General features: G+C 43.9%; 1 protein-coding gene across 6 annotated transcripts in view; it reads right to left on the bottom strand.

Moving 5' to 3' along the window:
- Window positions 1-7621: 7621 nt before the first annotated feature.
- The window catches only part of Rufy3 (RUN and FYVE domain containing 3), an 86185-nt gene continuing 79599 nt past the window's right edge, over window positions 7622-14207 (bottom strand). For all 6 annotated transcript variants that reach the window (XM_085836827.1, XM_085836832.1, XM_085836828.1 and 3 more), the window contains 4 exons: window positions 13360-13424; window positions 11745-11772; window positions 10483-10551; window positions 7622-8949 (listed from right to left, as the gene is read on the bottom strand). In XM_085836827.1, the coding sequence (XP_085692953.1) occupies window positions 8806-8949; window positions 10483-10551; window positions 11745-11772; window positions 13360-13424 (306 nt within the window). In that variant the 3' untranslated portion in view covers window positions 7622-8805. The remainder of the gene's footprint in view (window positions 8950-10482; window positions 10552-11744; window positions 11773-13359; window positions 13425-14207) is intronic.

The following is a 14207-nucleotide window of genomic DNA, read 5'->3' as shown; positions in this document are numbered from 1 at the left end:
TCATTTATAATTGTAGCACTCAGAAGGCAGGAGGATCACACATTAGAATTCAGTGTGAGCTACAAAAGAGAAATTTTGTTCCCTAAACTCCTAACTTTAAAGAAAGCAAACTCATGAAACAGGATTAGGGTATATGGCAGGTGCCTGTGGTCTTCTACTCTGCCTGACAAAGGAGCTGCAAGGGAGGAAAATGGAAGCAAGTGATTGAAGAGACTGAAGCCCAGTGTCTGTCCCTCTGTGGCTGAGATGCTCAAGCTTCTGCCATGTGGGTAGGGACATAGTCCTGAGCTGCACTGTGGGGAGAGGGAAGAAGTGTAAGCTACCATGTGGGTGACACACCATGACCCTCCTTACTGGTCAGCGCAGCACTTATTCCTGTTAGCATCCTCTACCCTCAGCAGGGTCAGCAGGATTCATCTGGAGATTTTTATTCTACTTGGCATTATATCCTATAGTTTAATACACTATTTAATTTAAATTTGTGAGACTCTGGGAATGGGAAAGAATTCAACTTAGTGATGGTAGTGTGAAGTTCAGGTTCCACAGGCTTTGGTAATTGGACTTCTCTGATGTATAAATACTGATTTTACTTGAGAAAGTATTTTTATAAGCTAGGTAGGGAATAAAGTGACTATAAACTGTACTGTGGTCTGTGTGGGCATGTTTTCAATTGGGTGTGAGTGCTGTGGAGTGTGCTAGCTTGGTAGAAAGCTACAAGGTTCTTTTTAAAGAAACCTGGATGCAGTGTTGTGTTCCAAGCTTGGTGGATGAGTGTCTGGTAGCTCTGTGTTCTTGGTGGCTGGCAGTGGGTTTTGGGGTTTTAACTCTTCTAATAGGATGTTTAGTGATTTTGTCTGAATTCCAGCTTAGTCATGGCATTGCATGTCTATATACTTTCTGCCTCTGTGTATTATCATGGTGGCAGTTTGTCCAGTTTTTTGCCCAAGTTTAAAATTGATTTTTGCTGAGGGTTAGGTGATAGGAAGATTTCAATCTAAACTCTTGATATGAAAAGAATGGAGGGTAATTGCTTATTTTTAGAGAAGAGCAGTAATACACTAGCTACCTAGTTCTCAGGCTATCCCATTGTCAGCTTCTCTGGGAAGCTGATGTTTATTTATTGTGTCTTTAAGCAAACACTAGATATGATTTCATTTAAAATTATACATGATAGTTACCCAGTACTGTTTTTTTTTTATTTGCATGTATGCGTGCATGTGGGTGTGTGTACTCCATGTACAATGGTGTGTATAGGTCAGAAGGCAACTCTTGAGAAGTTGGCTCGTCCTGTAGTGGAATCCAGACCGTGAACTCCAGTTGTGAGGTTTGTGCAGCAAGCATTCTTTCCTTGTTGCAGGAGTTGGTTTTTTTGGGGGGAGATGGGGGGTTCCTGCTTGAGGTTTAATAAAGAGGTTTAAAGACAGGGAGATATCTGTTAGCCTTTTTGCTAGGGGCAGTCTCCTCAGAAAGCCTTCTAGACTCCCCAAGAGTCCCTGTAGTAGTTTTGACCTGCACTCAGCTCGCTGTCTCCTCCCAGCTCTGCCTGTCTCAGCTCCAGCCTCAAGCTCTTTTAATTACTGCACAAAGGCGCCTTTAGCAAGTCTTCCAGAGCACCAAAGCTGTTTAGCTGGTCTAGAGGTTGTCTTGAAAGATTCATTACCTAAATATTCTCAGCCATACATAACTTGGTTTGCTTCAAAAGAATAATCCCATAAAACTGCAGCTACCAATCACTGACAAAGGGCTACTTCAAAGCTCAGATGTCATCACTCCAGTTCAGGTCAGATACAAGAGTTCTGCTAAAATTCTGCTACACAGCCACCTCAACAGCCTGATTATTTTATAGCTATATTAAAAAGGAAATCTTGTTTTCTGTATAATGTAGAGGTGTGTAATGTAATACGCCCTGTATTGATGATCATGTTTAAATTGCTCCTGGTGTTTTGCTGTGAAAATGCTGAAGTGAATTTTCTTCTCCAGATGTGTCATTTGTTATAGACCTAAATTTCTCTGGGGTAAGTGGCTGGGTAATGTGCACGTGTAGTGCACATCTCAAAGTTGTCATGGACCGCAGTGGCTGCACGGCTTTCCCCCAGCCTTGTCAGCAGGCTGCAATCTCTGCAGGCCTGGTGCGTTACATTGCAGTGTCCCTCCATAGTTAAACACTTTCATTTCTTTTTCTGTGAAGTGTCTTAGTAGCTTTCCCCATTCTTCTTTCTCTTAAAATAAACCTTCACTATACAGCCATGTTACCAGTTAACACTGTCATATACAGTCCTGTCCACTAATTCTTATTTAAGAGCTAGTGTCTCTGCCAGGTTTGGCATATGCCTCTGATCACAGCACTCAAGAGGCTGAGGCAAGATCGTGAGTCCATGGCCACCCTGAGCTTCACAGTGAGACCCTGTCTTGCTATAAACAACAAAGCCAAAAATAGAATCTGTTGCCCAGGCTGCCGCCAAGTCCCTGAGCTGAAGTGATTCTCCTGTGTCAGGAACTGAGCTGAGGAGCTGGAACTATAGGTCTGTACCGGCTCTCAGCATCTTTTTCCTCCCCATTTGAAAACCCTACGTAACAATTCATTCACATGAGTGTCAGTAAGCATTCCTTTTAAAGATTAGTTCCTAAAACTGCAGTCATCTGAAATGTAAAGTTAAAGCTTTGAGCCCAGACTAAATAGTCCTCACTGTGGCAGGCATTGTGCCTGCTTTGCCCCCAATTTTATTATTTTTTTTTTTCCAAATGAAAATTTAAAGCAGTCTTGGCATTTGAATTGCCAGTATGCTCTGTATACACTGGGCTGCTATAGGCAACACTGTGGTACCCTGTCATGTTGGCCCATCCACCAGTCTTTCTCCAAGCAACTGTACATAGTACTTTACCTCCTCAGCGTTTATGTTAACTAGCTTTCTTGAAGAAGTTACAGGTAGATGGAACGTGTCAGTGCAGCCTTTGGAGGGTGGTTATGGTACCGTCAGTGTTTGGAGCTGCTGCAGCACGTTTCTTTTTCCTAGTCAGCTGTTGCATGTGTGCCTGCTAGTCAAGCAGTCAGGTGCAGCAGGGATGTTTGGACATCGCTTTTGCTTATTCTAGAACTTAATGCAGCCCAGTCAGTGTGTCCCCTGCCGCGGTGTCCATAGTGTGATGGGCTGGGCTGAGCGTCCCATGGTGATTGTGCGGAGAGTTCCTTTTACTTGTTAGGTGGGCAGCTGGTGGAATAAAGTTGCTACAACCTTCAGTTTAGTATCTTTGTGATTAGAGTATCTTGAGGAATAAGACTGACGACCTTAAATGGTCGGCATATCTTTTTCCAAAGTGTCAATCCTGTTTTTCTTGTCTTGTGTGTGTTCGAGAGCTTTTTTTTTTTTTTTGAGACAGGGTTTCTCTGTATAGCCCTGGCTGTCCTGGAACTCACTCTGTAGACCAGGCTGGCCCTCCTTTGTCTGCCTGCCGAGAGCTGGGATGAAAGGTGTGCCACTACTGGCTGGCTGACAGGGATGCTCCTGGCTTCTTACCCAGTGCTAGAATTAGAGCTGTGTACTGCCACACCTGATCCATACCTGGTTTTTTTTTTTTTTTTTTGTTTTTCAAGGCAGGGTTTCTCTGTATAGCCCTGGCTGTTCTAGAACTCACTCTGTAGACCAGGCTGGCCTCGAACTCAGAAATCTGCCTGCCTCTGCCTCCCAAGTGCTGGGATTAAAGGTGTGCGCCACCACACCCGGCTCAATACCTGATTAAGTGGCTGCTGAGGTTCCAAACTCTGGTCCCCTTGTTTGGGGGGACATGCACTTCACTGAGTGGGCATTTCCCAAACCTGTTGACTTACTATTTTTATTTTTATTGATAAACCCTTTCATACAGTACATCCTGATTAGTTTCTCCTCTTTCAACTCCCAGATTCTCTCCTCTCTTCACCTACCCAAGTCACACCCCTTTTGTCTTTTATTAGAATACAAACACATATCTACAAAATAATAAAAATTATAAACCAGAACAGAAAACAAACACAAAAGACCTAAAGAAAATGCACAACAAACATACACTGAGACTCACATTCACGAACATAGAAATCCTATAAAAACAAAATTGGAAACAAATTTATAAGCAAAAGATCTGTAAGGGAAGAAAAGGTGAGATTAAAAAGCAAAAAAAAAAAAAAAAAACCCAAACAAAACTTCAAGAACACTATAGAGTTTGTTTGATGTTAGCCATCCACTGCTGAGCATGGCGGGAGTGGGGTTGGGGGTCTCCCTAAAGTGTGGCAACAGACTGAGACTGTTGGGAGAAAATGTTTCTCTTGCAAGTAGCTATCAATTGGAGAGTTTGTGGGTTAGGGATGGGGCCTTGTGTCTACTTCCCCTCAAAACAGTAGGACTCCATCTGGCTTAGACTTGTGCAGGCCACATGCATGCTGCCATGGTCTCCCTGAGTTCTTGATAGGTTTTTTCTACCTGCTGATTTTTCTTTGGAGACAAGCTAATATCTATATACTGACTGTACTGAGTTTTCTGGTTACCTAGTTATTTTTGATGTTCATTGGAATTTGATTTTTTCTTTTTCTTTTCTTTCCTTCTTCCTTCCCTTTCTCTCTTTTTAAAAGATTTTATTTACTTATTTTGTATATGTGTGTACATTGTAGCTGTCTTCAGAAACATCAGAAGAGGGCATCAGGTCCCATAACGGATGGTTGTGAGCTACCATGTGGTTGCTGGGAATTGAACTCAGGACCTCTGCCAGAGAAGTCAGTCAGTGCTTTTAATCTCTAAGCCATCTCTCCAGGCCCTCCTTTCTCTTCAAGACAGGGTTTTTATGTGTAGCCCTTGAACACAGAGATCCACCTGCTTCTGCTTCTCGAGTGCTGGGATTAAAGGTGTACACCACTACCGCCCAGCTGAGTTTGGTCTTTAATAACACCTATGCTCTATTTTGTTCTCTGATAGTCAGCAGAATACATCTTTGTAGTGAATGGTGTTTTTGAGAAAGGTCTACTGAGCTGGCTTCAGATTGTTATCCTGCCTTTAGCTTCAGGGGCAATGACTGAATTCTTCTATTGCCCTTTATTATTTCTGTATTTTGTATCATCTTCATCAGGGTATCACTTAGTGAAGTGATTCCACTTCACTAAGACACTTGATGGTGAGGCTGACATGGTTAGTCAGGGTCTGTTACTGGAGAGAAATTTTGCCTAGAAGGTATTAATTAGGTCATTTCCAACACAGCAAGTAGATGGGGATAGGAATCATTATTTGGAGCCTTCAGGCAAACTTCAGAAGGCTTGTGGTCACTGGTGTGGTGGTGGTGCACGCCTTTAGACAGGCAGGGATACATGGGAAACCCCTGGGGGGGGTGGAGGAAGAGGAGGAAGAAGAAAAAGAGGAGGACAAAGAAGAAAGGAGGGGCAGCAGCAGCAAGATCTTGGGTATGTGGTATTTTATTGGGGTTTTGATTTGTAGCTGTTGCTGATAATGGGCTTCACATGAGTATTGGACATTTGTGTATCATTGTGATAAATGTCCTTTCAAGTAGGTTGCTTCAGCTTTCTCATTTAAATACGTGTTCTGGATATCAATCCTTTACCAAATGTCTTGGTGAGGGTTACTATTTCTGTGCACCATCACCAAAAGCAACTTGAGGAGGAATGGGGTTTCTTTCACTCACACTTCCATGTTCAGTTCATTATTGAAAGCAGTTAGGGCAGGGAGACAGACTGGGGCAGGACAGGAACCCTGAGGCAGGAGCTGATGCAGACGCCATGGAGAATTGCTGCTCGTTGGCTTGCTCAACCTTTCTTAGCACTCAGGACCATAAGCCCAGGGGTGACATCATGCACAGTGGGCAGAGCCTCCTGCATCAGTCACTGAGAAAACGCCCCACAGACTAATGGGGGCATTTTCTCAATCCCTCCTCTCACATGACTACGGCATGTGTCAAACTGACATAAAAACTAGCCTGCACACTCAGATTTTCTCTGCTTTACTTGCTGGACTTGCACTTGATCGCCTTCAGCGATTGAACTGCTGGGATTATAGGCATACAACCCTATGCTCAACTCAACATGAATTTCTGCTGGCTTCATTTTCTTTTGTTTGCCTGTGTTTCTCTGTCATACTTTACTAAGAGCATCATGAAGCTCTTCCTCTAGATCTTCCACTTAGGCTCTGGTCAGCTGCCACTCCTCTATTGATATGAGGGTCCAGTTTCCCCAACACTTGTAATGAATGCCCTGGGCCCTTCTCAGAGATGTGTGGCCTTGTATTTAAAGGTTTATTTCTAGGCTTTATGGCACTATCATTTTGACTTGGTTAGTGTAGTTTTAAGCACTGAAATCAATTATGTGACCTCTGAATATATACTTTTATAGAGTAGGGAGTAGTATTGAGTAGGGAGTTCCTTGAAATAAAAATTTTAATGAAGTGCCCCTCCCCAATTGGATCTTACGGATTTTTAAAAAAGGATCTTCCTATGCATGTCAGACCCTGAATTTGTGATTCCTCCTCCTTATGCTTTAAATACTGGGCCTGGCTCCTGCAGTGTTTTGGTGGTGATGTTTCAGCTTATGAACACATGGTGTCTTTTAATTCCATGTGGAAGATCCTGTAGCTTGTACTGTGGAAGCTCTTGCCTCTAGTTGATCTCACATTCATTTGGTTGATGCTGTTGTTAAGTGCTAGGAAGCAGTTTTTAAGGAAGATTCCCTAGGGATAATTACATATTTGCTTTTGGGATGGGGATATAAAAAACACCCACAAATCTTTGGGGCTGCATACAAAGGCAAAGCGACCACACTGAGTGTTTCCTCTGCCTCGTGCCTCTGTGCTATGCAGCCGCCACCTTACTTCAAGCCGATTAGAAGTATGTTGCCCCTCTTACATAGTGCCTAAAACTGCTAGTTCCTATAGGTGACCAAAACCAATATGAACAAAGGATTTAAAAAATGTTTAGCAAAAAAAGAAAAAAGGATGGAGGCTCAGTGGTTAAGAACACTGGCTGCTCTTTATTTATTTATTTATTTATTTATTTTTTTGGTTTTTCGAGACAGGGTTTCTCTGTGTAGTCCTGGCTGTCCTGGCACTCACTTTGTAGACCAGGCTGGCCTCGAACTCAGAAATCCGCCTGCCTCTGCCTCCCGATGGTGGGATTAAAGGCGTGCGCCACCACGCCCGGCTCACTGGCTGCTCTTGAAGGGACTGGAGTTTGGTTCCCAGCATCCAAGGGCAGCTCCCTGCTGTCTCTAACTCTGGTTCCAGGGGAGCTCACGCCCTCCTGGGGTCTGCACGGGCACTGCATGGACATGGTGCACAGAGGCAGAACACATTCACATAAAAACATTCTTAGGTTTTTTTTTTCCAAAGAGAAGACAACCAACACAATAGGTTAGTAGTACTAATTTTATTTCCCCTAACTTAAACTCTTAAACTTCATCTTCACCAGCAGGTCAGACTTCTGAAATAATAATGCCTTTCCCAGGTTTTAACCCTTTTCAGGAGACATGATTTTTTTGCCATTTTTCCTCCAGAATTTACCCCAGAATTCTAACCCTGCATAGACTCATGTTTTCCCAACTCTTAGTTGGAATCAGACAATCCAGATATACAACAACATAACCACTATAACTAAACCATTTCTTTCCAACTTTTATTCAGTGTACCCCCACTTTTCCGCAAAGGTTTGTCACAAAGAGATGTTTGACTAATGTCCCTGCCTGTGGCTTCTGATCTGTAGTTCAGAATATGGACTTCTCATCCAATCGACAGTTCAATGAGTGCTGTGCTGACTATCCTCAGCCATTAATAAGTCAGAGCTGATGTTTTGTGTACCTGGCTTAGCTTTACTGTAATCTTCCACTTGCAAGATGAACCCCGTCTTTGAAAAGTCTTACTGTCCTTTATGGCTCAAGAGGGAGAGCTGGGCAGGGCCCTTGGCTTGCTCTGTGGGAGGGATTCTGAAAGTGCACATACGTAACTTCTGGAGCCGTCTGCTGGGAAGCAACCAATGCTCACATAAAGAAAACTCTTGTAGGTACAACCAAAAAAAAAAAAAAAATCACCTGGTCCTGAAGTTATAATGCATTATCAATACATTCAAAATTTATATTACTCTTGATTCCTTTCCCTGAGATGGGTTCACAGTTTGGTAAAGAGGTAGGTCCTGAGAGCTGAGAGGAAACTGTCTAGCAGTGCCGGGGCAGCACTTGTTATTTTTTTTCCCCCCCTTAACATTCAGGTCGCCCCTCAGAACGCATATGCAATGCTGCTTTCTAGGCAGTGGTGCTGCAGTAGAAAGCGGGACCTCACACTGGCTGGGCAGTGCTTCTCCACTCAGCTACAGCCCAGCTTTATCACTTTATCGAAATAAAAATGCTCAAAGATGCTGGGCGTGGTGGTGCACGCCTTTAAACCCAGCACTTGGGAGGCAGAGGCAGGCAGATTTCTGAATTCGAGGCCAGCCTGGTCTACGAAGTGAGTTCCAGGACAGCCAGGGCTATACAGAGAAACCCTGTCTCAAAAAACAAAACAAAACAAAACAAAGCCCAAAGATAACGCTGATAAGTTCTCCAAGATGGGCTTGTTTAGGTGTTGAAGGGAAAGGCTCAGCAACTTTTATTTACGCACTCATTAGAGAAGATGAGCAAAGGTCAGAGCACCTCCGAGCTCTGCCTTCCCCGGGACACCGACCTGGTTTACTTCTGTCTTTCCTACCGGCTAGGGTTGGTTCTAAAGACTCGGTTCCAGGGCACCTTGCGTCTACCACGTGCGAGCAAGGCCCGCCCGGCATCAACACTCTGGCCTGGTCTTGCCTCCAGTTTTAGGGTGGGCTGGTGGAGTACTGCTTTATCAGCTGCTCGTGACAAAGATTGCACACTCGCTCAGGCTTGATGCTTGAAGGAAGAGGCAGTTCATTTGTTGTGCAGGCATTACAGAAGGTTCCTCTGCAGTTTCTACACGTGTTCTGCAAGAGGAGAAGATTAGGAGAGGATCATAAGAACCAGCTAAGGACAAAGGGTCAGATAAGGAACTGCTCAATGCATAATCAAGTATGGAATGGCTGCTATGTGCCAGATGGCTCTGACCAGACAGGTGACAAGGGAGCACAAGGTCAGCTATTAGAGCTAAATGAAGTCGCATGGGTGTCCCAGAATCAAGACAACAGAGTGCAGAGTGCTCAGTCTCTGGAGTACACATCACACTTTTGATCCCTGCTTCTGGATAGGGTCATTTTAAATTCTAGCAAATACCAGCTTAATGAAACTCTAAGTAAGGTCGCGGGCTAGCAATGTTTGCCGGAGCTGAGCCTTACAATGTGTTCAATATCAAGTCAGTTCCCAGAGCACTGATAAGCTTAATGCTTCTCTTTGGTGCTCCACGAGCACTCCTGTGTTGCTCAGCAACCAAGCACTGTGTTGCTACAGTAGTGCCATCAGGGCACCCGCAACAGGATCCCACAGCAGCTCTGTAGAAAAGGCTTTAGAGAGTGACGCTGGCAACTTTCTTGGTTTGGAACATTTATGAATTTCCAACCATGTTTACTTGCTACATGGTTCAGCTAAACTGCTAGAGCATACAGTAATTTTGTTAAGATTCAGCATGATGTAATTCAGAATTTGGGCACATTTCTTATCATTCTTCAAGTACCTGGTTGTGATAGTCCTTTGAACATAACACCTCTTGTTCAAAGAACACATCTGTTCTTTCTGATCTAGTCTGTTACTTTACCTACTCTGACACAGGCAGGGGCCTAGTGGGAGAGCTCCGCTCCTTTCCCTCTCCTCTCCTGGCACACAGCAGCCTTGAAGGGGTGAGCCAAAGAGTAGGACTTGAGTGCAGCAGTTGGCTTTGTTAGCACTCTTCAGGATAATGTGCTGCAGCACTGGGCTGGGATGTGGCTCAGTGTAAAGCATTTGCCTAGTATATGCCAGGGGCTGGATTCCATCAACATAAAACAAAACAAAACAAAACACAGACTTAGGCCAGGGCTGTGGTGGACGGTGTAACGTTAGTATTTGAGGCACAGACGGAAAGAACACAAGTTTGGTGATGATCCAGGCTATACAGCCAGTGCCAGGCCATCTGAACCATGTGGGGGACCAAAACAAGGGTCCACCAAAATGGCTCTTCAGGTAAAAAAGTGCTTAATGTGAAAAACTGAGAGCCGGGATCCCATGGCCGAAGAGAGGAGACTTTCATAGCTGTCCTCTGACCTCCAAATGACCACCATGGCATGGGGGTAATATCCTTCCCTTCCCCGCCCCTCACAGTTATAATAAAAAGTAAAAACAAAATGACAAAAGTATGTGCTCAGCCAGTACTGTACTTTCTATGTCAGTATGTCCTTCTTTGCTTTGCTTTTAAAGAGTGAGCCTCTGGCAAAGGCTCACCCTTGGCTTTCTAGCCCATTCCCGGCACCAAAAGAAACAGCTGAGTCCTGCTTATGCTTGGCAAGGAGCTGCTGGTGCAGGCCTGTCTCTGTGAAGGGAGCACTCACCTTTGTCAGGCAGTCGTCTTCCTGGCACAACTGACACACCCGTGGCTTTTCAGAGAGCAAAGGCTGACCCTAAGACACACAGTAAGTCAGTTACCTCCCCGGGCACATGGGACAGGAACACGTCAACCCTTCTAGCTTCTAAAATCAGACTACACATTGAAAGGGAAGAAACAAATTACATATCCTGCTTCCTTAACTCTGAACTTTATTTAAAACAAGAAAACTCCAGCATCCCTGGCCTACCCCTTGCTCTGTCAGCTCAGTGAGCATGAAAACCCTGGCTTCCTTTAAGTCTTACAAGGCGAAGAGGAGGTCCAGACAGGCCTTTCCATATTGTATGTCAAGGGGTTTTACGACCGTTTCTCTAGGTTAAAAGTTTTTTTTTGTTTGTTTGGTTTTTCGAGACAGGGTTTCTCTGTATAGCCCTGGCTGTCCTGGAACTCACTCTGTTGACCAGGCTGGCCTCGAACTCAGAAATCCGCCTGCCTCTGCCTCCCGAGTGCTGGGATTAAAGGCGTGCACCACCACGCCCGGCCTGGTTAAAAGTTTTTAAAAGGCTTAAAAGTGATCAAAGGGGGCTGGAGAGAGTGTGCAGTTGTTAGGAGAACTGGGTGCCCTTACAGAGGACCAAGGTTTGATTCCCGGCACCCACGTGGCAGTTTACAACAGAACTGTTCCAGGGATTCTGGTGCCTTCTTCTGGTCTCTGGGCACCAAGCATGCATATGGTACCCAAACACACAGGCAGAACCCCTATACACATAAAATAAAAGCAAAAGACGACAACAAAAAACTTTTTAAGGTGACAAAAAAAAAAAAAAGCCAACAACAACAAAAAAACCTTTTCCTCTGTTTTAGGTAAGGGAAAGTGAGAGGGACAGTAAGTGAGTAGTTTTAGTGTCAGTTCATCAGAGGTGACCTCACGTGGGAAACGAGACTCATTGTGGCCTCAGTCAGTCTCCTAAGCCCAGTGCTCTGAGCTCTGCCATGAGCCCCCAATCATATTAGGATTCCCATTTACAAATCCGTTACAATTTGCATTTCTCTCTTTTATTTTTACCACCCAAATAATAGTATTTTTGTCTTTCAGCATATCAAACACATGCTTCCCAACACTGGAGAGTGCATGTTAGATTATTCAGTAGATGCTACACAGAGGGTGTCCCTTTGTCTTCTTCCCATGACACCTTGTTAACTGGCTAGCTATGGCACGATAACTTTGTAATTGAGTACAAGACATGTTAAAAGAGGAGTTTTTCTTACCTGTTCCTCTGCAGGGTGAGTCAGAAGCCTACAACAGAGAAAAAAAAGAGTCGCAGTATCACATTACTGTAAGTCCTTGATACATCTCAAGAAACGCACAAGACGCTCATTCGATAAGCAATGCCCCCATCCTTGTACACTGCTGGGAACAGCATAAGTATTAATTGGTCTCCAAGATTCTAGACATTTTATTTAAATCTTTTACTAGACACTATCTGATCCTTGATATACATTACAATTCTGATTCACAAATATATATGTAGTTATATTTTACCTTTCCTTGTTCCAATCTAGAAAATGACATTTGTCTTGTAACATGTGAAACATGGATGGCTCATTAACCATATATTTTTAAAGCTTTGTTATATCTGACACTATGGGAATCTACCCATTATCGTATGTAATATAAATATATTATATTCTTCTTTCCCCAAATACTCTTAAATGGAAGATTTAGGATACTAATTCAGGAAATAAATGAGTCAGATTGGTCATGAGACATATATAAAAATCCTTTTCAAACAGGTTGAACTCTTTCTTCACAAGAGTAGCTAAGAGCCAATTCCTATTCAGTAAAAATGCAGCCCAGTTACAAGGGGTCATGGAATCTTCAACTGAGAGGCAGGGGACTAGACCAAGGCCCTAAATATTCCCTTAACATTTTGTCTGGATTTTCCCTGACCAATTACATTAGTGCAGAGGAGGTCTGTGATTGGAGAGGGAAAAGGGGACGGAACTAAGAGTTGCAGCGAGAGGGAGTGTCCCAGAGGGTAGGGAAGAGAACCAAGATTGTTTCAGATGTGTACCTGCTGTTATTTTTCTAGAATGCTCTATAGTTGGATCGCCTTTGTAAGTTACTGTTAAAAAGTCAGGGCCTATGCTTTTCTCTGTTTTTCTTCTGAGACAGGATTTCTTTGTGTATCCACTACCACCCAACAAACCTATGCTTTTTTTTTTTTTTTTTTTTACCCCCAAGGCAGAATTTTTCTGTGTAGCCCTGGATGGCCTCAAACTCACAGAGCTCCACCTGCCTCTGCCTCCTGAGTGCTGTGATCAAAGGTGTGCGCCACCTTATCCAGCGCCTATGCTTTTCAGAGTGAGCAGACCAGATGAAAGTTAAGAAACAGGAATGAAGGCAAGCTGAGATCCTTACGGGAAAGAAAAAAGTAAGGAATGAGGGAATGAGGGTATTTACCCCAAACTTAGCAGGTGAGTGGAAACAGTCACACTAATGTTCCTTTACAAACATAAGAATTATAGAGCTTCATGTTCTTCAGATTCCAATGTAATACACACACACACACACACACACACACACACTTCATTTCTTGACAGGTTACCAGTATAGCCCATATACCAGTTGGCGCTGAATTCACCTCCTCCTGCTTCACCTATCTAATGGCTGGCAGGTGTAGGTATTACAGTCAACTGATATAATGTCTTTAAGTGGTAATTTAAGGGGTTAATCATGGAAGAATCCCAGGACAGGCTGACTGCCCCTGTGATCCAGCTGGTATGCTGTGTGGTTTCCCTTAACTGCCTTCTACTTTACAGCTCAGTGGCCGTTCATCAGGAGCTCCCTTCCCACCACTCCAGAAACTCGCATTACAAACACCTGTGGCTTTCTTCCAGGGGCTTCTTTAGTTTAACATTTTCCTCTTGGATTCTGTGCTTCCCATCCTGCCAAAAGAAAATAGCTCAATCGTTAAGTCTTCAGGACACTAAACGGTGATAACCTCACAGGTCTCCTCCACAGCTTGAGGAGACAGTGCTTTCCTTGCCTCCTCCTTACTCCTCCCCCTTCCCTTCCCTTCCCTCCCTCCCTCCCTTTCTGTTTTAGAGAAAGGACTTACCTTTCAAAGCAGTTTTCTCATATTCTACACCAAGTAGTTATTAAATAACTTTGATACAGTTTAGAAGTAGATATTTCTGGAGCATTTTTTATTTTCTGAATTTAAACAAAATCCAAAGGAATGTCCTCTTCAGTGGGCTCAAGAGAAGTCGGCTCTTGGGAAAAGTATCTATCTCGACTTTTCTCTGACTAGCTGTATGATCCTCTGAACATTCACATAGCTGCCCCACTGCCAAGGACTCCAGCCTGTACTCAAGTGAGTTTCCTGGTAGAAGGGCAATGGCCCCAGGCTGGCAAGGCAGGCTTGGGTAGTTTTTAGGTCAACTTCTGTGAGAAAATATATACACACATACCACTGCCTGCTCTGAACTGCTTCCCACCTATTCTCAAAGGTCTACCAAGTTCTTAGAGCAGTCAAATATCAGGGAAGAGAAGTTCTACTTAGGGCAAATCACGACTGAGAACCTTGCAGCCTGCTTGGGAAAGTACAGCCAGCCAGGCAGACCTCCTTACACCCTTCAGATTTCCATGCGCTCAACTAAGTAGTGAGGAGCACATGGCATGACTGGTCTGCACATTTCCACCAGTAACGTGTACAGTGCAACTACTTT

Source organism: Mus caroli, unplaced genomic scaffold, assembly GCF_978045245.1.
Source record: "Mus caroli unplaced genomic scaffold, Mus_caroli_1 scaffold_4, whole genome shotgun sequence".
Taxonomy (NCBI): domain Eukaryota; kingdom Metazoa; phylum Chordata; class Mammalia; order Rodentia; family Muridae; genus Mus; species Mus caroli.
This window is presented reverse-complemented; position numbering and strand designations above follow the sequence as displayed.